Source organism: Anopheles moucheti, chromosome X (assembly GCF_943734755.1).
Source record: "Anopheles moucheti chromosome X, idAnoMoucSN_F20_07, whole genome shotgun sequence".
In the NCBI taxonomy this organism is placed as follows: domain Eukaryota; kingdom Metazoa; phylum Arthropoda; class Insecta; order Diptera; family Culicidae; genus Anopheles; species Anopheles moucheti.
This window is the reverse complement of record NC_069142.1, coordinates 6,091,667-6,117,725: the sequence shown is the minus strand read 5'-3', so window position 1 is coordinate 6,117,725 and position 26,059 is coordinate 6,091,667. Positions and strand designations below refer to the sequence as shown.

At 44.7% G+C, this 26,059-nt stretch overlaps 2 protein-coding genes across 3 annotated transcripts; both read left to right on the top strand.

Moving 5' to 3' along the window:
* Positions 1-464: 464 nt before the first annotated feature.
* Positions 465-19,607, top strand: LOC128306333 (mannosyl-oligosaccharide alpha-1,2-mannosidase IA). Its single transcript, XM_053043800.1, has 6 exons — positions 465-2,797; positions 14,810-15,208; positions 17,833-18,271; positions 18,337-18,620; positions 18,693-18,809; positions 18,886-19,607. The coding sequence occupies exons 1-6, from the start codon at positions 2,096-2,098 to the stop codon at positions 19,018-19,020; spliced, it is 2,076 nt and encodes a 691-aa protein (XP_052899760.1). The 5' UTR covers positions 465-2,095; the 3' UTR covers positions 19,021-19,607.
* Positions 19,608-22,840: 3,233 nt separating this feature from the next.
* Positions 22,841-24,789, top strand: LOC128307056 (poly(ADP-ribose) glycohydrolase-like). 2 transcript variants are annotated; one of them, XM_053044774.1, is made up of 2 exons: positions 22,841-23,041; positions 23,125-24,789. In XM_053044774.1, the coding sequence occupies exons 1-2, from the start codon at positions 23,032-23,034 to the stop codon at positions 24,744-24,746; spliced, it is 1,632 nt and encodes a 543-aa protein (XP_052900734.1). In that variant the 5' UTR covers positions 22,841-23,031; the 3' UTR covers positions 24,747-24,789. The 2 variants fall into 2 exon arrangements, with proteins under 2 accessions (XP_052900734.1, XP_052900733.1); XM_053044773.1 differs by having other exon boundaries at positions 22,841-23,053.
* The last annotated feature ends 1,270 nt before the right edge of the window (positions 24,790-26,059 follow it).

Below are 26,059 nucleotides of genomic sequence, written 5' to 3'. Positions count from 1 at the left end.
ATTATATGTGCATTTTTACCAATTATTTTTTCTCAAGTTAAAATTGGTTTTCCTATTGTTCGATTGTTTTCAAATTTTTGCCTACGTTCAACTTGATCTACACCATGCATTGTAAAGTAAACGACCACTTTTGTAATAATTAATTCACAGCATAATTTTATGTCTTAATTTTATTAGTTTTCGTGATTGTCGTTTCGGAGCATTTACAGCACTAGACTAGCCCTGCAGCGATGACGTTTATGACGCAACTGTCATAAATGACGATCCATCTGTCAACATAATTTTAACGGTCATATTGTATCTCTTTTTTCCTATATGAAAAATGTATGCTGCTCTCGCTCTACCATTGGACTATGGGCACAGAAGACACATTGGAATTTCACGGTGGACATAAAGTCAATGGTTGACTGCAAGATTGAGAGCAGCGCTTGCTTTCCACACGCACTGCTCGTAACGGAGTGCACGGTACGGTCGGATCTGGACACACTTGAGACAGAAATCACTGTATTTATGCAGCGACGGCCATACCAAATCTCGGTACAAATTAAAGTGTTGCTCTAAATTGTGCTATTTTCATATGCGTGTGCTTTGTTATGTGTCCAGTGCTCAGTGATTTACATGTGAAAAAATAATTGCGGTTCTACCGAGGCTTTTTGGGTAGCTCTTTCCCTTCCACCTTCTTTACGAAGCATTCTATCTTTTTCTATCGAGTGGTAAAATCAGACAGAGTTCTTGTGATGCGTTCTCGCTCGTTCAACAACGGCCTGTGATTTATCCCCTTTAGTTCCTCCGGCATCGTGCGTGTACGTTTCGTCGTGTGTGTGTGTGTGGATTAATGTGCCGTTTCCGTGAATTATCGTGCAGTGTTTGTAGCTCGTCCGTGTTTTCATCGCATCAAAGACAGTGCGGTGCGATCGATTTCGGTTGCGAAACTGCAATGGCGCATTGGTGAGAGGGTTATGTGCTGCTGTTGGGCCACCATTTAACCACACAACCTGGTTGTGTTGTTTTGTTGTGTTGTTGTTGTTGTTCCGCAACTTTCCGTCCAAAAAACATCCTCACCCCGCACACGCGTGGGCGAGATTAGCACGTTCACACTGTTCTACTTCCTGTTCCTCCCACACATCCCGTTCTTGGCCCAACGCATTATCCGCTCCGGCTTTGTGAAGAAAAGAGGTGAAGGGTGTGTATGTGCGTGTAAGCCCCATCAACCGTGACAACGGAACGAAACCCGCAAAGGGCCAATCAACCCCCCGGACCAAAACTACCAAAGCAACCATCAACCAAGCATATGCAGTAAGCATTCCAAATGCAGCTTTTGCAGTACGTGAACGCAACGTAAGCACATAAGCCGGGTACGCGAAGAAAACAGTAATAGACGAACGCGACGAAGGCAACGCGCACGGAAAACGGCTAATTAGTGAAGGAAAGGAAGGATGTCCACCATGATTAAATGCCCACGAACTTTCACCGGAAAATAGGTGTGCAAATAAAAACCAACTGCACACCACCTCCCTCCACGACATCGTCAACATCATCACTTAGTACTCCTACGCCCGGTAATATAGTTGGCCGCAGCAGGAAACGCCAATCGATCGATTTGCGAAAAAAAAACGTACTGTGCGAAGTTGCTCCTTCGCGGCAAAAATTCAAGCGGTGCCCGGTGGAAAAAGGCGAAAAACGGGGTAACAGGGACACTCTTCATTTTAGCTACCTGAAGCGTTGGAAAACTCTGCGTGAAATAAGGCTACAAACGAAGAGGAACGCATCCACCAGCGAGTGTCCTTCAACTCTACCTCACCAAGAACAAAACAAGCCGGAAAGGCCCAGAGAACAGAGAGCGATAGAACGGGAAGTAAGGGAAAGAGAGAGAGAAAAACGGGAACCAACACGGAGTTAAAACGGGTTTTATTTGTGTGGTCGCGTGAAAGGGAAGCTGGCTGGAATATTGCAAGCTGTTAGAGCACGAATTCTTGCTGTCGGTGAATGTATGCGACTGTCACACACAGCCAACCAGCGCGTCTAGAAACGGTCAAGGTCGTTTCGTGAGAAAACCCACCGTAGAAGCAATAACAACACAAAAGGAGTACAAGCTATGTTGCCCACCTATCAACGGGTAGGCAGCGGTACCGGCGGCGGTGGTACGACGAACGGATCGGTCACGAATCAATTCCTCGGTCGGCGATCGTTCCGGTCACGGGAAAAATGTCTCATCCTGCTCGTTCTGTCCACATTCGGGTTCGTCTGTTTTGGCGGATTTTTCTTCCTGCCGGATAACTTCAGCGCGGACCGGGTGTTGAAGGCGTACAAACAGTTTCAGCGGGCAGGGCCGGAAATTTTCATACCGGCGCCCCCACCCGCCCATGGCCGTACCGGGGAGGAGGACATCCACAAGCAGGACGATCGGGTGAAGCTGCAGGAGAAGATACGGAAAGAGCTGCCGGACGATTTTCTCGAAAAACCAGATACGGGCGGTGGGGACGATGGTGGTGGGGGAGGTGAAGAACCGGACGGTGCCGGTGAGCCTGGGCGGGAGGGAGGTGGACCGATTGATGAACCGGATCAGGCGAACCGGTTGCCCGGTGGGGTAGGGGTAGTGGCCGGACCGGCCATCGAAGGTCCGGACGGTGTTGTACAGCCGCCCCAAAACGGGCTGGAGCAGGAGGATGGTCCGGAGCAGGAACAGGCAGACCGGCGTCATCAGGGAGCCCGGTTCCCGGCCAGCCTTACCTTTAACGCGACTGTTGGCGAAGATCCTGATCTAGCGGTGCGGGAAAAACGCAACAAAGTAAAGGAGGTAGGTGTGTGTAGGATGATGAGGGCGGGTTTACAATGACAATTGCAATGATAAGTGACTTATCTTTTTTCCCCCAACTACAAGCTACTGTACACGAAAACCTGAAATGAAAAGCAATTTAATGGTTAACGCACGGGAAAGGGAGGTTGTGGAAGACTGAAGAAGGAGTAAGGGCTTCCGGTACATCACACAGGCGAAGCTGAAAGAAAAAACAGCACTGTGCGGGCGTTAATCAATTAATTAAACCACACTAAAACGAGGGAGGCCTGCATGTTGCCGCAATAGGGAGGCTATTATTTGCGCGATTATAGCGGAGCAAAGTGAGTGACGGGCATACACAAATCGTACCCTTTTTGTTGTGGTTTTCATATTGCACTTATTTGCGTGTGCATTTATAATGCCGAGCTGTGGCTGCATCCCCTGCCTGTTGCGTTCGTTGCAAGCAGTGGAAAAAGAAACAAACAACACCAATATGTGCCGAACGTGGAACGTGGTGTGTACCGTTTGTAAATATAGGCACTGTCTTCGCTGTCTTGGGTCTACACTACACTAAGTCTGTTTATTTACTGTTGCGTACATGTATCTTACCTTTCCTTCCCCTTTCCTTTGCTAGACACAACAAAGATGGTTCTGTTACTGCTTGTCTGTCACACGTAGGCATTTTTAGTTAGATTTCATCGACGTGGAATTATAACTAGATGCAGAAAAAGGTCTATCCGAGGGCTTGCACGAGAAAGGGTTCATTGTGTGACTCGCAGTGATATAAACTTGGGTAAAAAAGGCAAAATAGAGTCTCCTTTCATTCGTCTAAATCACGATTGTATATTTTGGAACAATAAAGCTATCACAGCGGAGCGGCCCGGTGGCATGATGGTAGCGGAGCCGGTCTTCACACGAACGGACCGGAACCAAATCCGATCCGGACCAATCCCCCGTAGCAAGGAATGACTATCTATCCGGCTACGTGGTAAAATAAGTCGATACCGTTCTAACGAAAACAAAAAAAAAGCTATCACAGACACAGATATTCCGATTGACATTGGTATATTTTTTAATGTTGGTTGAATCTGATTCAAACTCACGTTTTTGGAAGAATCTTTGAACTACTGGGTGTGCCAAGTGCTCGAGAGAGCGAACAGCGATGGAAAGCGGAGACTAATGACATATGAAATAGTAATTATATTTGAAGACAACTGGCTTTGTTTCCTTGCGCTGGGAGAATTTAGGTCATGCCAAAGCTGTTTGTCCGATTGGAACGTGTGGTACTTTCTTCCACCGTACTATCAACATCGCTCATACGGTTAGGGCGCGATGAATCAATGCCGGTAATTACGGTGGAGATCGCATCAGTGACCTACCACAAACATCCCGATCGATCAATATACCGCAAAACCATTGCATCATATCCCACTTACTCTCCCTATCTGATCGTGCCATCGCTTTAGAAAAAAAAAACCCGCAAACGGTTTTTCCTGCTGGGATGTTGAATATTGGGTAAATCTAAAAATACTTGCACGCCAAAAACACGATAGGTGTACGCCACACACCGCTACCTCTAAATGCCACATTTCGTGCTATTTATGTTAAATGTTGATCATTTAAAGAAGTAAAAATAAACACTGGATATTTTAGCGTAAACGTATGGAAATAGGTTTCATCCCAATGGCCACACACTTGCTTCACCCGCTTGTGGTGTTGTAATTTTGTTTACTACAAGAAGCTGTTATTTCCATCCGGCCATATTGTGCCTACCGTGTTTCGCCCGAAAATCGAAAACAAATGCGACTGCCCTGGTGCGACTTTAATTGGAGGTGCAAAAAAGTACAAACACAATCGTTGCACCGTGCGATATGCCAGTGAATTACAACAGCGTAAAGCGGAAAAAATTACTGATCCAGGGGCAGAAGGGAGAAAACAAAAAGCCATGCTTAAATATATCAACCTTTTTTTTGCGCCGCTTTGTTTTGTGCTGCTAACAATAATGGGCTGTCTTCGTACCACGCACCCGCGCCGTTTGCACACAACATTTCCAACTTATTTAGCTTGTTTTGGTGCTGTTTGCGTGGTTTTTGTGTTTCGCACGAAATTCAACAATTAGGTTTTGGGTTTTTGATTCGCACTATCTACAGCTTTATTTCGGGCTTGTTTATTTGTTTTGCCTATCGCTGTTATACATTACGATGGCTTGAGTTACGCTTGATACTTGCTGTTGCCGTGGGCTGCACGCAGCTCCCCCTGCTGCTGCTGCTGTGTGTGCCCTATCTGCCGCGCGTTTCGCGATGCCGAAGGTCAAGGCCAGGTTTCGGCGGGTGCTTACGCGGTTTTACGCTGCATGGAGCCTCGCACGGAGGTTGGAGTTGGTGTTTCCGGTTCAACGAAAAACCGATGCGCGTTCGACGCGTAGGCAATTCGAAGAACTCTGGTGGCGTACAGTTTCCTGCGTGTGTTACCATGTGCCGGTGATTACGTTTTGCGTCCACGATTATGGCATCTTTTGTGGTGCTTTCCATTATTCCCTATCTCTCCGTGTCACAGCGCGAAAGCCGGCAAGCAAAATCCGTACCCTTTGGGTGTAGTTTAACGCTTTCCGGGAAGGTTTTTGCATTTCACAACATGTTGATAAACGTGTTTGCGTCTTATGCACCGTTCGGCAAAGCAACTTGTTAATACTTTACCCAGCGAATGGGTGTGGTAGGTTGTTTTTTTTTTACTTTTCAGCAAAAAGATACAGCCATTTCTATCTTAATACGTGCGGTACATAATTTATTTACAAAACAAAACCTACGTGCAATTATTTAGGTAACGTACAACCTGATACCCTCTGCCTGGGATGTGCCTTGTGTCACGATGTAACTACTACTGATAGCATAAATGTTAGTGTCGAAAATGGCGAGTCAAGCCGCTGTCATCGAACGTACAAAGTACGTATATGATATGTTATATGACGTGAGAATATGACACGTACACACAAGTATCCAGCAGCCGGAGAAAATATTGCACCGAAACGTTCTAATTAATACAATCGAGATTATTCGCTTTGATCAGCGTAGAGAAACCACACCACACATGGACACATGTGTGTGCATATCCGTTTTATTCTTCGGGTTCATTGGCACACATGCCAACGCGTACAGGCGAGCGCGCGGCGGTTTATACACTTGCTTTCGAATCGCACGCAAAGATCGCGATTGGTTCATGCGAATTCTAGCTCGTTGTGTCACCTCGTGTTGCCCCCCCAACGTGTACGCACTCACACTCTCTCTCTCGCTATCTACCCGTGACAGTCACCATAATTGGACCGGCAAGTTTGACAACGCGTGTGACGTGGCCCCATGGAGCTTGCCAGCAAGGCAAACAAGATCCACATTGTGCGACTCCATGTCGCAGCCAACAACGTACTGGTGTGGCGGTGTGTTGGTAATCAGCACACATACACACACCTACTATTAACACCCCGCTCCTGCTCGCTTTGCCCCTTCTGTAGGCCCGGGGAAGAGTCTCGCTTATCTCTGATTTTTCTACTGCCATAGCGACTATGATCAAGATTGGATTTTATCTTGCCATCACGTCTGCTCACAATAGCCGTATCGAGAACCTCCGTAATGGCTACCAAAGCGGATGCCAGCACGGAACGGTCATCAGCAGAAACAAAAGCAGAAGAAGATCGTGTATCCGATCGTGATTTGTACATCTGGCCACGCTGTGACGCACGGCGTGGTGTGCTTGCAGAGAATACACAGCATCGTGTCTCATCATGGATGTGGACGGAAACGTCTCTCTTTGCATAAAGTTTTCAAAGAAGAAGGCAAACAAACACAAAAAACAACACCAGCCTATGAAGTGATTTGCTCCAGTTTTGCTTCCCCAACACCGATGGATAGCAAGATTGTGCAACTCCTCGTCTTCTGGCACTCATCGCCTCCTAAAACGTGGCGTTGTCGGAATAAAAAGTGGAAGTGGAAACTGTGTGTGATGAATAGCATTTTTTCCTCGTGCATTCAACCGTGCAAGTGCATCACTTGCACCTAACCGTTCGTGGGTACCAAACGGCTGTGGGCTTATGTTTACGAAATGATTTTACTTCACCGCAATGCCCTTGCGCAAACGGTTCCCATGCCGGCACGCAGGGAAATAGATGCAATGTTGTGTTTTTTTTTCTTTTGTGACCCTTAGAAGTCCGCCTGTGTGTCCAGCTGGAGCAACATTGCCGAGCGCTTAGACAAAATGAAGAGACAGAAAAAACCACGAAACATTTAGACACGATCTAATACCAACTTGGTTCGCAAATGGTGAGAAATTGTGTGGACGCTTATGAAAGTGCGGCTGGAATCTTTTGGTCACGGCGAGAGAGAAGGTCGACACCTACCATGTTCAGTGGGTTCTATTTTTAACCGCTGGGAGAATTAAAGATTCGTGTTGAATTAAACAAAAGAGAAAAATCGAACAACAAAAAAGAAACGTCTCAACGGGTAAACCCGCTAAACGGTCTTGAATGTTGGAAATTCCAGCTTGTTTCAAAGTCTCACTGGAATGAATTTTTACCCATACCACGCTTTCAATGCTAATCAGTCAATCTGGTTGCTGCAAATGATTTAAAACTACCGCGTGCTACATTGTTTTAGTTCACTCCTTCTGGTGATGAGATGAAATGACAAATCTGTGGTGATTTATGCTGTACTGTGCTGGGATGGTTGTAAGCGTTTTAACGCCTTATTACAGCATAGCAAGTGTGTTTGCTTATCTTTTGGAATTTTGGATTGCAGAGACCACGCGATGAGGTTGCAGGTATATAATGTAGACCTGTCAGATCTTTCACCATGTGATAAATTTGGGCCAAGATGAAGGAAAAGAAACTCTGAAGAAAAGAAGGTAGACTATCGTCTGTCTATTGAGTCACCTTCAAACTCCAATTGTAGGGTGAGCGGAAACGCGAAGAAAGATAATAAAAAAATCCAATCAATAACTCCTGGAATACTCACGGAAGCTGAACTCCTGGAAAGTTAACGGAAAACTGGAGAAAATGAGAGAACAGCAGTAGCAGGTGTTATTTCACCGAGTCACCGAGTTTTCCAGAGTGTGTAAATTTTGGAAATAGTTAGTAGTAATTGGAATAAATTGAATAGTACCCCGGAGCACTTCAGAACAGTTCGAAAATTGTGAGTAATCGAAAAAGGTTTATTATGTTGGATTGCTGAGAGACTTACTCTAGCAGCAAATGAAATACTCCGACAAATTTCCTGATCTTCTAGGCTCCAAGCTCTAAGAAGCGATCATCAGAAGTGAAGTCATGAACTTATTCCAGATTCCTCATAGCTATTCTTAATCTACCATATCTAGTGACTAGCTCTCAGGAACTCGAATGTTGCACAATGTGTTCGATGGAACCTGCGCCATGTTCCAGTCAGGATGTCAGGAAACCACTTAATGCTAAACTGACTACTTATTGATCGACTAATTGATCAGTTACACCAGTACAATAAACTCGGCGCCTGTGCATATGCAATACGCCTACCATAAGCAAACGCGCCTTACCCGTATGCAATGCCCATAGCATCGCTCATTCGCATGCTTTGTTTGGTGTGCGTCTGTTTTCATTTGAAACAGTAAACAAAATGGCACTCGAATTAGTAGTGGTGCTAAAACAAAAGTAAAATGAAAGCGAACACCTACTTGCCTGGAATGGTGCAGGTAGTATGTGGAGAAATGGAACTTCATCGTTATGCGTTGGTTGGTCGCTAATCGGAGCGAAAGAAAACGGTTCGCTGTGTGTTGATTTACACCGTGTCTTTGTTGCCGAGGAGTGGGCAAATCGAATCAGGAAAGGAAAATCCCCATTTCGTTTTGTGTATGTGTGTGTGTGTTAAAGATGCTTACATGGTACATTGGCATAATGGGAGTTAGTTACATTCATAACAAAGTCGAATAATTCCGTTGCGCGAATCCGTAAAGGTAAAAAGGAAGGGGGCACGATGCTCGCCAAACTTTATGTAGTTTTTTCCCCCATGCTTCCTCCATGCTAAACAACATCGATAAGAGCGTCTTTGGTACATTTATGAAGTAGCAAAAAGTGCAAAAAGCAAGCCTACTTTCACCAAAGATATTCGCACCCGGCTTAACACACCGGAGGAAATGAGGAAACAAATAGGCCACTGTCGGTCGGAGACATTCCCGTTGACTCTCTACCACCAATGTGTCAGTTGTCCGAAACCCATTCTCTGCAATCGGTGAGTTACAGCTGGTGGTGTGTCGCCGTGTGGCCTCAATTTGCATGCCGAATGCAATTAAATCTATACATCGCGTTTTGGTTATTTTCACACATGGAATGTGTTGGTCGCGACCCTTTTGTAGCGGAAGCAATAATTTAATCTCAGTTTAACTTTGTGTTTTTTTTAATTCTTTATTGCGCGAACGGAAATGACTGTTGGCGGAAGTATAATGGCGGTATAATGACTTTGAGAGGTGAAGGAATAAGCGGGTTTTTCCTAGTATCTGTAACACAATTCTCAAGGTACGAATATTCGCACCTTTGTTAAGAATGGTACGATGAGTACATACTGTGACAAAGTTTGTCCAACTTAAGACGCCTTTTGTTCAGAGAATTCCCGCAGTGTTATTGTTTTTAAACGAGGTCACTCAATTGAACCGAAACCGAATTGCGTTGTGTCTAAGAATTTAGGTCCGAAAAACAACGATAGGTACGATCGATTCGACGTAACGAAGAACTGTAGACGATGAACCGCACGGGACATGAGGCGGAAGTGGTTAATCTGCTCCTCCGCAACATAACGACTTTACCTTAAACCTTAAACGGGTCGGAACCTCGCAGCATGTGGCACGGGCGGTACTTGGTCGCATCGTACGATTCTGATTACGGGCACCGATTGCTGCTCCACCAGACATTGGCGACCGAGTCCTTATCGGGATTGGCTCCGCCTCCAGTGTGGGCCACCATCTTGCGCTGGGGATTATGTGAAGCGTTGAAAGCCAAGAACTGATACGTACGCGTAACCGAGATAGTAACGCGAGGTGTAGCGTGGGGTCATCGCGAACTGCCGGAGAAGCTGTGAAGCGTTTAGAGGAAGAGGTACAAAATTATTGTCTTTCAAGGATGATCTCGAAGTAGTCCTTCGACAATTTGACAGCAATGTTCATCTTCTCGCACCCTATCTGTCAAGGTGATGTCTAGATTTTTTTAGTTAATCTTTTAATACGCTTGATTAAAATTCATGGATTAATCGAGACGATGAGATCATTAAGGAAGACTACTAATAGTACTTTTAGTACTGCGATCCACATTAAGATGAGCTTCATATTTAGTTCAGACTATAGAGACATTGCAGAATTGACAAACTAAGGCTACAAACACCCACTCCTTGGAAGTTTTCGCCAGTGCCAAGTTGCATCTTCAGATGAATGACCTGTCCTTGCTCTCAAGATGATTAGTTTCGTAAGGCCTGGTGGCTATCGGTGCCGATCATTGGGCTCAATTTTGGAATTCACCCGCAACTGACTTGCACGTTACGTGGTGGATGTCTTAATGTTTTGGTGCTGCAATTTCTACCACTTTTTGACTGCGGCACAGGAAACCGGTGGCAATATGCGTGGTATGCCCTTGACAGTACGGTATGGATGAGTCTTCAATGTCCACACCCCTTCTCACATCCGCGTGACGCGGTGTGTGTTGGATCAATTTGCTAATGATGGGTACGGTGTTGACCTCTACATGCAGCGAAGCATGTATGCATTTGAATGATGCGTTTTCTACTTGTTCTGCTTGCTGTTGGTAGGTGGCACGAACAGTGCGCACTACCTGCGCCCGTGCTCTCTAACCTGCACGGATCAGCTGACGTAGAGCCGACAAGGACTGTCTGCTGAAGTAGCTCCAATAGACGTCTGGAATAGAAGTGGTATATGTGGGAAGGGGTGATAGGCGCCTCCACTGAAACTGATTTCCGTGTAACAACAATTACAACATGTAAACTGAAGCACACTGTACGCTGTACCTTTTTTTTATTTATTCATTAGATTGACATTTTAACCCATTCCACCATGTATCATGTTCGGTAGTGAGAATGCTAAAGGCGTGTAAACATCCACCACTGAGCAGCTAATCGGCGGAAGGTTGGGCTATGCAGAGCGTGAAGCAATCGGCCCGAAGAAACTGAACAGTGCGCGGTGTGTATAGCTGAAGACGGTTGAGTGCGCGCGCGACAAACCTCTCACGCACGAAAACCTTCGCCAAAACCTTACGAGAGAGCTGATCGCATTGAAGGACGCGATCGCGAACAGCGGAGGGGAAAAGAAATACACCAAAGAGCACGCACCTAATGAAGCGCGACCAAGAGAAGGGAGAGTGAGGGATTTTGTTGCACCCGGAGCACTATGAGTGTTGAGTTTGTTTCTTGCGGATAAAAATATTTTCATTGAAATAATTACGATTGTGAGAATATATCGCCGTAAAGTTAGACTTGGACGAGTTTTAAGAAATCAAGTTGTAGGCGAAATATTTTCACTAATGCTAATCGATTCAGGTAAATCTGAAATCAGATCTGAAACTCAAATGAAGAATTATTTTTCAAAATACTTCAGAAATTCGGTTCAGAAGTTCGAATGAATGAATTGTGGAATTGAACTGAACTTCAAAGATTCATGAATTCTCAAATCTGCCACTGTTCGAAGAGTCATCCACCTTTTGAGAGTTGACTCCCGATTAGAATGATTCTTTTTAAAGATTCATATGAATGACTTATCTCAGAAGATTCATTAAGCACAATACTAATTTACTTACAATACTTTTGAACATTGCGAATCCTGTATTTTTTAAGGTTCTTGGTTTGTTTATATATTGAGATTGAAGTTGTTTGAATATCATTTGAAGTACCAGTGGGTCTTGAGAGTGACTGATTCATGTAGTTTCCGAAATACCTCTTATATACGCGCAGTCGGAGATATGAGCGGAGTGATTTATGAGCATTGGCTTGATCATTGCCCATAGTGAGTGAGACGTGGATGACTGTGCCTCCAACCGTCTCCGTGCGCACAAGAGAGCCGATGGTGCGCCAGTTTGTCAAACGACGCCGCCCGCACCAGTACCGAACAGACGCGAGGAGTGTGTTCGTGCGCCATTTCCGGCGCCTCGGTTTGCAGAGTAGTTGTGTGCGAAGAACCGGGTTTGGTGTGGTGGTGCGGGGTTTTTCCGACCGACCTTGATTTGGGTCTCTGGTGTATTCGGGATACGACGTCGAAGATCCGTGCTGGGTTCGCTGACACCACACTCCAGCTGGAACAGTGCACAGCTAGATCGAAACAAAAACCTCACCTCTCAAACCCAGTGAAACCGGTCTCTGCGGCATCAGTTAGCGATTGACCGCAATTTCGCATTCGTCAGCAGTAGTTCGGATTATACCGGAAGTCAGATAACCGGAGCTAGCGAAGATCACCAGTTAGTTACCGGTCGGTTGCTTGATAAGGGGAAGAGATTCACAGTATCAACGACGTGTGCCATATGCTTAACCCCGATCCTAATCAGCTGTCAGGAGCGTGAACCAATCGACCCTATCCTATTGACCGTGTCATTTATATAGCGTTACCACGTGCCAGAGGTCTGATTGTTTGCTTTCACTCAACTGCGAAAGGTGTATAAGAGGAGAGAGTAGATCTTTCGTTAAACAGAAAGTTCAGTAAAGCCCGAAAAGCAGAGTCTGCGGTTCTTACAGCTGATCACAACAATCACACCTGTTTCCCAATCAACCTTGATTTTTTTTTGTGTGTGGTAGTGTTTTGTGTACATCCTGCGCAACGTGTTGCTTGGTTTGCGGTGCGATAAGTGAAACCAGTAGCTAGAACCAGAGAAACCGGGGTCATCACCTAAGATGGCGGCACAGTGCGTCCGATAGCAAGGTTACGATGTACTAAAAGGGTTACCACTACGTGCAGCAACCGTACAGAAGCAGAGAGGTGATCTTGTGCATACTCCGTTCAAACCTAACCAGCGTGAACCGTGCAAAGAGTTAAGTGTATGTGTTAAATCTCGCTTCGGTGTGGAATCGAAGACATTTTAAAAACGTATCTAGAATAGGCCTATAACCTCTCATAATGAGTGCTGTTGCTACGGCTATGTTTCTGGTGGCAATGACCGGTGTTACGCTGGTGGTGCGTCAGCAGCGAGATCTCGATTCGGTGCAGCTACAGCAATCGATCCCGCACCGGTACCAGGAACGGTTCCTCGACTACGACGATCACGTCCGTTTCAGCGGGCTCGGATCGGGCCAGGTCGATCCGGAGCTGGATTCGCACCATCCACGGTACTACCATTACGCACACACCAAGCGTGATCTGACACCGGGAGGTGCAGAACCGACTTGGGATGTCACCGCCGAAGACGATGAGGAGGAGTCCCGGGTACGGCGATCCCTGTACGATAGTGCGTCGTACGTGCCCCAGTACGTCAACGCAACCGATTGGTTCCGTATCGAGAATCCCATCCCAGCACCGGGTGCGGACATTGGTTCTATCGACCACGAGAAGCGAGACTACGTGCGACAGGTCTGTGTGCCAGGGTCCTTCCAATTTCGCATTCTTCTCCAAGATGCACTGTTCCGGGGTTGTATACGTGCAGCGCATCTAACTGAACTATCAATAATATCTTGGAAATCACCTCTTGACGAACTTAGCGAGTTGCAACTATCAACTATCAGAACTATCTTAGAAATGGGGGGAACCGAAGACATATATCTGTTTGTTAGCTTTATATTGCGGTATTCGCAGTGAATCGATCGGCTGTGACGCGCGTACGCGAGCTGATGTTTGACCCAAGTGTCCTTGACACAATCACAAGCACACCCAGTGTGGCTGCCTTTCGATTTTTATTGCATTTACTGTGTCCTCTCTTCACATTTTAGGATACGTTTGGTACACTGACTACACCACCAAGAAGACTACCTTTCAGAGGCCAGGCATGGTACACTCCACCTGCTATTAATCAGGGGAAGCGGCTTTTTTTTTGGTTGAAATTTGTAAAACCCAGACGACAACCAGGCAAGGTTATGTTGCCGACTCGTCAACTAAATGATACGCCTCACCGGGGAGATTTGCTGCGTTGTGAAAAAGAGGGGCGGGGAGGATCTCGCGCGACCATGAAGCTTTTCAAATCCAGGCACCGTGACATTGCTATTGAACTTATCACAAAGTCGACGAGTTGTTTGCTTTTTACGGGAGGTTATAAAACGCATACCCGAATTTGGACCTGCTAGATGCAGACATTGGGCGTTGATGATCATCTCCGTGTGCGGAGATATATGATAATATTTGCATTTATCGTGCGTTGAACTCCGTTTTAAGCGCCATGCGTTCGCTTCCGCATATTGGTGGCTAGAATTGCTGATCCTTACGTTGTGAGGCTAGGCAGTAAAACCAATCGAACCATCTAGAGGACACCGAGTCGTACGGTGAAGTGGTTTAAAGTTGGAGCCATTCGCTGAGTCGGCAAACTGGTTCCGATGAAGGTGACGTATGGAATGGTGTATGTTGTAAACAAACGACTCAGCAAAATTTGTGGAAACAAAACACCTTGCGATTGATGATTGAACTGCTTGCATACATTGCTTCTGTTGAAGCAACTCTCAACAATTATGTCGTACGGACGATATGGTAGCCGGGAATTGGGCAAAGCAGTGACATACAGTTTGAAACAAAAAAACCCCCTCGTCAAGTTGATGATATGTCGCGTTTTATTGCGATCGTTAGTATAGGCGTTTCCTGTGAGCAACCCAAGCGCATAAACATGGTCTACAGCTGTTGCCACCGCTCAATATATGCTGGTGTAATCTGTTTATAGCGCTTCGCTTTTTTTTTATTGAGAAATTCACCATAACGATTGACATCATTTTTTTACGAATGAAACTCCGAAACGAGTTCAACATTCGTGTAAAATTTCATCGCTTTCGTTCCGGACCATTCATCTAAAAATCGCATACTAATCCACCCTCCTTCATCTCTGTTATTTCTTTTTAGATGATGATGCACGCCTGGAGCAACTACAAGCTGTATGCGTGGGGCAAAAACGAACTCCGACCGCTGTCGAAGCGTGGCCACAGCAATAGCATCTTCGGTTCGTTCGATCTCGGTGCGACGATCGTGGACGGGCTGGACACGCTGTATCTGATGGGCCTGCACAAGGAGTTCGACGAGGGGCGCGAATGGGTCGAACGGAAGTTTACGCTCGAAAACGTGGACGCGGAACTGTCCGTGTTTGAGACAAACATACGCTTTATTGGTGGCTTTCTCACGTGCTATGCCTTCACCGGCGATCGGATGTTCCTCGACAAGGCACGCTACGTGGCGGATAAGCTGCTGCCTGCATTCCAGACACCGACCGGTATCCCGTACGCGTTGGTTAACGTACACAATGGGGTAAGTTGTATCGTGTTCTACATTGGCGTATTTATCTTTTACTGTTTTTATGTAGCATTTTAGCCCTCTGACTCGATCTTACTGGCTCGTAATTTGCAATACACTAGGGTAGAGACATCCTCAAGTAGCAATTGTAGCAGAAAACTAGCATCTTCTAAATCTTTCTTCTGTATTTGCAACGCCACACTATTTCGTACTCCGCTTCACTACTTTGAAAACTAAGAAGAATCTTTCTCACGTGCTCTGTAGACATACAGTATTGGTTTGGGCAATTCGATTTTTTTGTCGTGATCATGGATCTGGAAGTGTAAAGAGCATGCTACATTTGGTAGACAATATTTTGAATAATGTGTCACTATTATTATTTAAAGTCTTTTTGTTTAATATGTCAAATAGAGCTGATATATTTAAAGACTCCAGTAATCCTGCTGGGTTGAAGAAATCTTTTGAGAAGAGTCATTCATATGAATCTTTAGTGAATCTCTTTTATCGACTTTCAAACCAAGAGTCAAAAATCTGAATCCCTAGGCTTTTTTTGATGAATCTTTAAAATAGAGATTAGGTCACACGATATAATTCCTGCTCGAATTTTCACCCTCTGTGCATCTGTTTTTTTGCATGTATAAGTGTATTCGAGCAGCGATGGTAAATCTTTTTGAAAAGAAAAGATTGGCCAGGTTTGGTGGACAACACAAATCTTTTACTTGTATTTTACTGTAAACCATACTGTATGTGTTGGTATGGAAAAGATTTGTAGTTAAAGATTTGTATCGTGTATCCGTACCTATTCAGATTTGCCCAGCATTATTCAGGACTTCAGGGCAAGAGTTTTTGTTGTTGTTTGCATGTATTTTTTACTTTTTTTTGCTGTTTGCTCTTTCTGTTATTCTGTTTATGTTGTCCTTATCCTTACCGACCTTTTCAAGTAACTTCACACGCCTTCATCTCCATCTGTGGCTCTGTTGTAGTGCTTACAGCTATTTGTCCTAGTTTGTTATTTGTTTATCGCAAGCTATTCACTCACGGTGCATTCTTCTTTAGCAAGTCGATCTGACATTTTCCCTTACCCATTCCCCAGTAGATCGGCCACTTACTGCCGTTTTGCTGCTTGGGTGTATCTAAATACGCGCACCCATTACACCATTGCCCAATCTCGTTTTCTGTGCAGCGGTTGTAAGATGTGGGCGAAACCCGAAAGGCTATACCGATAACTTTGTTTTTCCTTCTCTTTTGCCATCACCGTCCATTCACCGATCGGTCGGATCGGTGCGGAAAACTGAAATATCATACTACTATCCCTCACCGGTCTACTACTACTACTACTACTACTACTACTAATCCCACACCTACTTAAACACACTCACACGGTTCTCGAAATTTTAACTGAAAAAAAATGATCCCGGATTTTGTTGTACCTGCTTAAACGATAACCCACTGCAATACATGTTCCTTTCCGCCGTCCTGCATCTTGCGCGCCTGTATGTATGTGAACCGCCGTACAACGTGTTGTGCTGCTTCGGTGTCGTGTTCGGCGTCTGTGGCTGCTTCACAACTGCTCCCTGCCTGTTAATCCTACCCTTGGTGTCGTATATGCATCTGTTGCATTGTTTCGTTTTATAATTTGATCCTTAAAAATTATATTCTAAAATATATACTAAACACAACGACGAATCCACCTTTATTGTGTAATTGTTTATGTGTGAACGTGTGTGTGTGTGTGTTATACATATCCACACCACATACAAATATACCTGATGTGAACCGTTTCCGTATCCGTGGTTAAATGTCGAGAAAAGCCTAAAACTATGCTCGATCGCATACTTACACACGTAGAGCTATTCTTTACCACCCTGTTCTATAAGGTTAGTAAGCAAGCGGCCACCCTATGTCGCCTTTCTTCTTTTTCAGTAGGTGTAGTATACTAGATAGTAGAAAACAGTACATTCATCTACGAGAAAAAAAATACGATGCCCCATCTATCCTATATTTGTATCGATGTGGCTGTAGTGTTGCTCCGAGATTAGCTAGCGATCCGAGATAAGCTGGAGATAATGCACTTCACCTCAATACCATGTAGTGTTTAGTGTCATCCCCACTGTCGAAGTGAGTAGGATGCACAAAATGGTCGCCCCTAGGGATGGATTGATTCTTAATATTCTTTTGTGCACACTACTTACCTCAAATGGTTGTAGGATTTAATATTGCACAAATGAATTGTAACCTCAAAATTGTGCAGAGTTCGAAACAAAACCACACTTCATCTTTGTCAACCATTCTAGATCACCTCTCTAGTCATCCACGCGATTAGTGTTGAGTCAAGAAGGAAAGAGCTACCACAACTCTCCACTCATCTCACTGTGTACGCTCTCGCACAGTCTGCTGTAAGAATGGGTGCGATCCTTTGAAGTGCGAAATTTCGCTTCGTACGCAATGAAATTTTGCTCTTCAGTAGTGTGTCCGTTCGGAGTAAGCACGACTCCCCCGTTCACTTTGATGTGCGAGAGCGATGTGTTCCGCACTTTTCAAAGAACTGACTCAACACTACAAATACACACAACACTCCACCGTTCAAATCAGATACAAACTAATGCCATTTTTTTTTTCGTTTGTTTTCGATTCAAAAGGTGAGCAAAAACTATGGCTGGGCAAGCGGTGGCAGCAGCATCCTGTCCGAGTTCGGGACGCTTCACATGGAGTTTGCCTACCTGAGCGATATCACCGGAGATTCGGTATATCGGGAGCGCGTGCAAACGATACGCGCCGTACTGAAGGACATCGAAAAGCCGAAAGGTCTGTATCCGAACTATCTCAACCCGAAAACGGGCAAGTGGGGCCAACAGCACATGTCGCTCGGTGCACTCGGGGACAGCTTCTACGAGTACCTGTTGAAGGCGTGGATCCAGTCTGGTCACGAGGATTCGGAGGCGCGTGAAATGTACGACGAAGCGATGCAGTCAATCATAAAGCACATGGTGCGCAACACACCAAGCGGTCTGACGTACGTGTCCGACATGAAGTTTGATCGACTCGAGCACAAGATGGATCATCTGGCGTGCTTTGCGGGTAAGTGTTCGGCTGGTGCTCAGTGCAGGTGAAGACAATTCGTTGAACAATCTTCCTTCGTGCAGGTGGTCTGTTTGGGCTGGGCGGTACCTCGCTGAACAATCAGTATTCGCAGCAGTACATGGAGATTGGCGAGGGGCTAACCAACACTTGCCACGAGAGCTACATCCGCACGTACACCCGGCTCGGGCCGGAATCGTTCCGTTTCAACGATGGTGTGGAGGCGAAGGCACTGAAAGCGCAGGAAAAGTACTACATCCTGCGACCGGAAACATTTGAAAGTTACTTCATCATGTGGCGGTTAACCCACGATCAAAAGTATCGTGACTGGGGTTGGGATGCGGTACAGGTACGGCGCACACGAGAGCGCACCGTTCCATCGTGCTTACTAATGATGGTTTTTTTTTTCGATACATGTCAGGCACTTGAGAAACACTGTCGTACACCGACTGGCTACACTGGACTAAAGAACGTTTATCTAACGGAACCGGTAAAGGACGATGTGCAGCAAAGTTTCTTCCTCGCCGAAACACTCAAGGTAATGGTACTCGTCAAAGTGGTACAAGTTACCACTAACCACTAAAACGTCCTGTACATTTATTCTCCTTACACAGTACCTCTATCTGCTATTTTCCGACGACTCCCTGCTACCCTTGGACGATTGGGTTTTCAACACGGAAGCACATCCATTGCCGGTGAAGGATCGAAATCCGCTGTATCGTCCTGCTGCTGGTTCCAGTTCACCATAAGCACGGACGGTCTAAACCGGGGCAAGAGAATGAGGTGGTTTTAGTAGACGGTGTTGATCATCTCCACACCGAGCCACACGCCGCCATCTACAACCACCATCATCGATCGTGATCGCTCGAGGTCGGAGCTGTAACGATTTAAAACACACTACACACCTACCTAAACGCAAGATTTCTTATCCATATATCAATATCGAGGGCCCTCATGGTGTCATGGTGGTGAAAACATCTCTCTCCACCCGAACGACCTACGGTTAATTTGTTTTCTTGAGCTTTGAATTCTTAACTCCAACAACCCACACACCTACACAAGCAATAAGGACCCAACGCGAAATGCTAGACTTTCATTAGAGCAGTAAAACAGCAAAGGAGTAAGTACGCATTTCGACTGTTTCGACAGAGGAAAAGAACTACGGATGTGATGTGTTTACATCCCGGGATCAGCAAGAAGCTACACATAGCCCACGAGCTAAGATGAGGTCGACATCGTTTGCTTTATAAAACGAAGTGCAAGTAGAAGATTGCCTGCAGTTAACGTGCCAATAAGGGTGTGATGAGGATGTTGGAATAGGGGGGTACAACGGGAGTCACACTTTCCCTCCCCGGTTCTGTGCCACGCTGTGGCACAGGACGCGCGGTTACTGCACCAAGAAAGTCAAGACGATTGTTTATTAATTGTTTTAATTTTTTTTATTTCCTCTCTTTGACATAGTGTTGATATTTATGTGTTGAGCAACACGATTCAAACCTTCTTTATGATTCTCTGCGTCGGGGTGTTCACTAACCTCCGACCAGGGGGATACCAGGATACGCCATGCGCGGGTACTGCAATGACGCAGCGTGTGGAACAAGTTGATAAGTAGTAAACGATTAAGGTAATCGACAAAATGGGCAACCAATTATATCTAGACAATGCACCCAAAACACACACACTAATTCTAGTAGGCCGGATGAAGGGGATGGTGTGTTTAACGAACGTAGAAGCTAGGATATTATTTTGTGCACCTCTTCATCGCACCTTCCAGATTCACACCGATATTGTAGTGGGCTCGTTAAGCACGAGCTGCTCCGTACCCAAATAGCATTAACGCACGCCTAGCGAGGGAAAACCACAACTGTGGTGACACACTCTTGCACACAGCGAAGTAGGAAATCTAGTAGTGACTTATAGTGATATGGACACAGCCGTAAGTCTGGGACCGGTCTTTAGTTTCACTTACTGTAGCAATCGTACTATTTTATGGGTTTCTTTCCCGCCACCAGCTACGATTGTATATAATATTCAGTCGTAACAGGGTAAACACGGCTCTTCCACACGACCTAATATGACGACCAGCAAAAGGAACTTACTAATCCGAACAGAACGAATTACGAAGCAGAGAAAGAAAGAAGATAGAGATAGAAATTGAAAGAAAGAAAGAAAGAGATAATAGGAGAGAGGGAGAGAAAGCTACCGTATAGAGAAGAAAGGAAGCAAATAAGAGGTGTGATAGCGATGTTTTGTTTTATTATTTATGTAGAATTAAGGAAAAAAGAAAAGAAAAAAGTTTTTCCGATCTATTTTTATGTTTTTTTTTATATTTTTGAATGTGATGTATTGTGGGCAACATGATAAATTTGTCATGCTTGGCAACCTTGCGCAGGTGGAGCACCATTTGTTGTACATAGAGTGTCCGTGTGTGTATGTGCCTGGATATTTTAAATAACGCATTTCGCGCCATTAGCTCTACTTCCTTTACTTCTCTATGGGATTTTTTTAAATTTCTTTTCGTTTCTTTTATTTCCTCTCTCATATTCTCTTCTTCTTGTGCGGTGTGTAAATTGCAAGAAAACAAAAAATATAAGGATTAGAAAAAGCTAGGATTTAAAAAAGTATCAATTTTTGTTAACTTTAAGTCTGAACATTTAGGAAAATAACTATGCGAAAATTGTATGATTGGTTTAAAAACAAGATATTCAACAAATACCCACAAAGAAAACGAGAAATGAATTTGTTCGAGAGGTAAATGAAAAAAAAACACATTAACTAGCAATGATTTAGTGCTGTTAGTTGTAATAGAAATATCTATATTTAAATATATATATATAAAATATATATTTAGATATAACGTGCATTACACTCTTATATATCTTAAACGTAATGATAATTAAAATCATAACTAAAACAAAATGATATAGGATAGTTCGAAAATACTGTTGGTTCACAATCGTTAGTAGTAAAATGAGGGGTTTAAATAAATTAAAATGACGGCGGGGGTAAGTAATGGGTCGCGACTGGACCGTGCGTCGTACGCGCACGCTTGTTCCAGAGTTTGCGGGTGTAATCGGGATGTGGAGCGCGCCGGCAAATTACAATGTCAAACGTTAAAGAAACCAAACGCAAGGCGCAACTACCAGAATAGTAGAAAATATACAAAACGAGGCAGTAAAGGCGTGAAAGCATTAGGATATTAGGTGCAAGCAAGCAAGAAAAAACGAATAAAATGGATAATTAAACAAAAACAATCTATAAATCATGAGAATTGAATGTATCCATCCGCATATAAGAGAGAAAGTGTATTGAGAACTCGCCGTATAGTGTTTATTTGTTAAAAGTTTGCTGATTCTTTTAGAGATTCCGCAAAGAGTATCTTCGGATAATCTTTTCTCCTTATAATCTCCGATAGCAAGTGCCGTAGTATAACAGCTATTTTGCAAAAATCATCTCTCAGTTATATCAGATAAGAAACAGCTCATAAGATTCGAGACACGGGCGCCGTCCAGGCAGGAGAGTATTGAGTAAAAATGAGTACTTGACAACAGTGGTCGATATGATCGTTGTAACCCATTTGAAAAAACTGTTCACGCCAAATTATATTATTAAACTACTCCTATTTATTACCATGCAGCTGTTCTAGCACAGCATATATGGCCGCATATTATCAAACCTGTGAGAGTGATCGCTAGTGTAAGGAAAATGGATGAAATGGAAAGCATCCTTTATCTCTGGTTCAAACTTTCCGTCGGCTGGTACGCAATTCCATACAAAACCAGATGTTTTCAGATTTCCGATACCAGGAGAGCATCCACGGAAGAGGTAACACCTAGTACAGCAATTTTGCTCGAAAACCGCCGAGAGGTATGCAATGTTTAAACACTAACTTTCCGTACAAAACCAGCTGTTTTCAGATTTCCGATACCAGGAGAGCATACCTTTCGACGGTTTTCGAAGTGCTGTACTAGGTGCTACCTCTTCCGTGGATGCCCCCTGGTATCCCTGGTATCAGAAATCTAAAAACATCTGGTTTTGTATGGAATTTCGTACCAGCCGACGGAAAGTTTGAGCAAGAGATAAAGGATTGGCGCGTGTAATTTTGGACGTGTTTTTTTTATGATTTCCACGTCTAAAGTAAGAAGTTTTATACAGTTGAAATTATTATTAGCAGTATTGGGCGGTGTAGCGTAAAATTGTTGCTATTCGCATTCAAACGGTTGAGGTGATTGACGGCAATGAGATACTATGCTGCGATTACACGTAGCAAAATAACGTGGACTCGACATTCGATTGCTATGAAATGTGAACGTTTGCCACTGTACGGGGAGGTTGTCAACGTTAGAAAGAAACCCTTTTCTTGAAATCAAATAACATCAAAAGTAGTGGAATAATAGCTAAACTTAGTTTTTGCTTCAACGAACTATTTTTTTTTTTACTAAAATAGTTTCTGTGTCTAAATAGTGTAGAACATATTTTATTTTCTGAATCAGAACCAAGTTGGCAGCAAAACAAAAACACAATGCGTTTGACGTCTCGTTTTGACAGATGCCAAACCAAACAGGGAAAACGCTGCAGTTGCCGAAGTCGTACGAGACAAAAATCATCATTTCGTTGGTCAATGTTTTCGATTTTAATGTGCTATGTGTTGTTCTAAGCAAAAATCGGCTAAAGCGCAGTAGAAGTTGCAGTTCGGACAGGTGGAGAATACACAGGGAACGGAACTAGCAGAATAACGTCATTTGATCCGGTGCCAAAAAATGGAAGCTGGTACATCAAACGGTTCGTAGCTAAACGGAGTGTTTCGCGAATTCCAACGGTGTTTCAGCTAAAAATTCTGCTTTTCTTTGTAGATTGCCTTAAGGAAAACGATGGTAGAAGAGCATGTACGAGCGATGAGCGCGGCTGTGCATTGGATGCTGTTTATCACCACCGGAACGATCCGTATGAGCTGAGTCATTTTGCCGCGATTGAACGTAACGAACATCACACGGTGCTGTACGAGCTACCGTACCAGGCACATACTGATAAACCGCCGGCTCCTTACTGTAGCCCGCGGGGTGCATCTAGCACCGGTGGCACCCTACGACTTCCAACCATGTCGCGCGTTATGATGCGCAACGCGGACGGGTCGCACGCGGTGGAAAATCGATGGACGCTGGTGTGCCGGGCACTGTCGAAACCGATCACAAACTCACACCAGCTCGAGGACACGATCGTGCAGTACAATCCGGACTACCGGGCGCACTTTCAGTTCGTCGCGCTGCACAAACTGTTCGAGGAGCAGTGCGACGACGACGAACGGGCCGCTTTCTTCGGTGAAACGCTACCCCGGCTGGTGACCCTCGCACTTCGGCTGACGGAGCTGATACGAACGTCGGTGCCGTTGCTCGTCCAATGGCAAAATCATGCTGTATCAATGACGCAGGAACAGGCCGCATGTCTGCTGGCGAATGCGTTCCTCTGCACCTTTCCCCAGCCGAAGGCGGCCCACGCGAAAAGCTTCTCGGGGCCGAATTTTGCACCGCTGTTTGCCGGCACCAGCCAATCAGTGGTGGAGAAAATCAAGTGCCTATGTCACTACTTTCGGCGTGTTTGCACCCGCATGCCGACGGGTGTGTTGACGTACGAGCGGCGTTACATCCCGAAGCACCACGTTCCGGACTGGGGCACCGTGTCGGCGTGCTTTGCGCGCAATCGACCAACACTGCACGTGTCACCGGACGGTACGATCGAGGACCAGGGCACTGGCCTGTTGCAGATGGTGTTTGCAAACCGGTTTCTCGGCGGGGGCGTTATCGGGCACGGCTGTGTGCAAGAGGAGATCCGGTGCGTTATCAATCCGGAGCTGTTGGTCGGTCGGTTGCTGTTTGAATCGTTACGGGAAACGGAGGCGTACTTCGTGCTCGGTTCGGAGCAATATTGCCGCTACGCGAACTATGCGTCCAGCTTTACCTTTCACGCGGACCATCGGGATGGGACGCCACGCGATGCTAGTGGGCGGCGACGTTGCTACATCGTCGGGCTGGATGCACTCCGGATGCAACCGGGTATGGACCAATACGAGGAGCGTGCAGTACGTCGGGAGCTCGGTAAAGCCTACGCAGGGTTTGTGGATGGTTTGGAGGGTCGATTGCCCGCACCTGGAATAGCCACCGGTAATTGGGGCTGCGGTGCATTCGGTGGCCATGCACCACTAAAGGCACTACTGCAGCTGATGGTGGCATGTGTCGTCGAACGGCCCCTGCTATACTTCACCTGCAACGAGCCCGGTCTGCAGGAGCAATTGCTAAAGATGTATAACTTCCTGACCGAGCGGCGCGTTGCCGTTGCGACGCTGTTCCGGTTGCTGGTGCGTTACGGTGCCAAGGGAACCGGTGTAGTTCGGCCCGATGAACAGGACGTGTACGCATATCTTTACCAACAGCTAAACCCGGGAGGGCTTGGGTCGTCCACGGCATGTAATCAATTGTAAGATTGTTATATTTTATACACTTTGAGCTAATAACAAACGCAACTGAAAAAAAAACAAACTCGACGTGGTTTGATTTAGCCGTCCGTCGGAAAAGCTGTGATATAAGATTGATTTTGACTTCTGCACCACGAACTGAAGAGCTGTTTTTGAAATCCTTTTTGTTTATTGAAGATAACCCTGCATTAGCCAACCTTTTTTTTTTCATTGGAGGGAGATCTTCTTCAGGTGGGAGGTTGCTTTGTTTACCAACTCGGGCTGCAAACCTTTCTATTCATTAGTATAATTTAATGCACGTAATTAAACCAATTTTTGCTGATTGCGTCAAAATAAGACATACAATAATACACTTCAACCTTGTCTACGACGAATGCGCAATACTTAATCTTGTATCAAAAATTGAACACGAAAACAAAGGGAAAGGTTTGTAATTGGCTTTTGCAACGGAATTGAAATTTTGCCCTTAATGCGGCGGGCTTTAGACAAAGTGAAAGTTTGATTTTGTAAACAAATAAATAATGGTTCTTGGTTTGGTTGCAGTGTTGGGTGAATCTGATTCAGATTCATCAATCTGAATGAATCTTTGAACGGAATCTGAATATCTATTGCAAAGGTTCATGAATCCTCAAAAATCATGCATCATTTCAATCACAGGGATTGAGGTTCGATAATAGCGGCGTGTGATTTGATCGTAGTGGCCTATGATACGAACGCAGCTGAATTCAGGTGTAATTCTTATACTTTAAACTTTGAATTATCCAGAATTAATATTTTTTCAAAACAACTTGCTAATTTAAATTTGTCCAAAATGTGCTGTTTGATTGAAGTTTTACATTTTATATTCTTATTTCAGAAGCAAAAAGAAAACAAAATCCTAAATTCAAAATTGTTACAGAGAGATACATTAATCTATGAAGATTCATGACCTTTTTGTGGATGTTTGAATCGATTGAGAGTCGACACTCTGAATTGAATGACTCCTCACTAAAGATCCATATGAGTGATTCTTCTCAAAAGATTCATTAAGCATAACACTATTTGATTGTGTCTTGATTCGAGACCCAAACACTTCTGAATTCACAAACGTGAATACTCTTCCTTAGATCTAGCCTTCAAAACCTTTTTTCTTCAGTTGTAACGATATGAAATGGCGAGCACAACTAACTGAATCGCGCAAACGAACCAAAATTTAAATTGATGAAAACTAAGTGCAAGTATTTATTAGTGTTAAACATAATTTATAACTCCTGTTCTGTACATCATTTGTTTAACACCACGATACATATATATAGTTAATATACTCTTGAACACGCCAA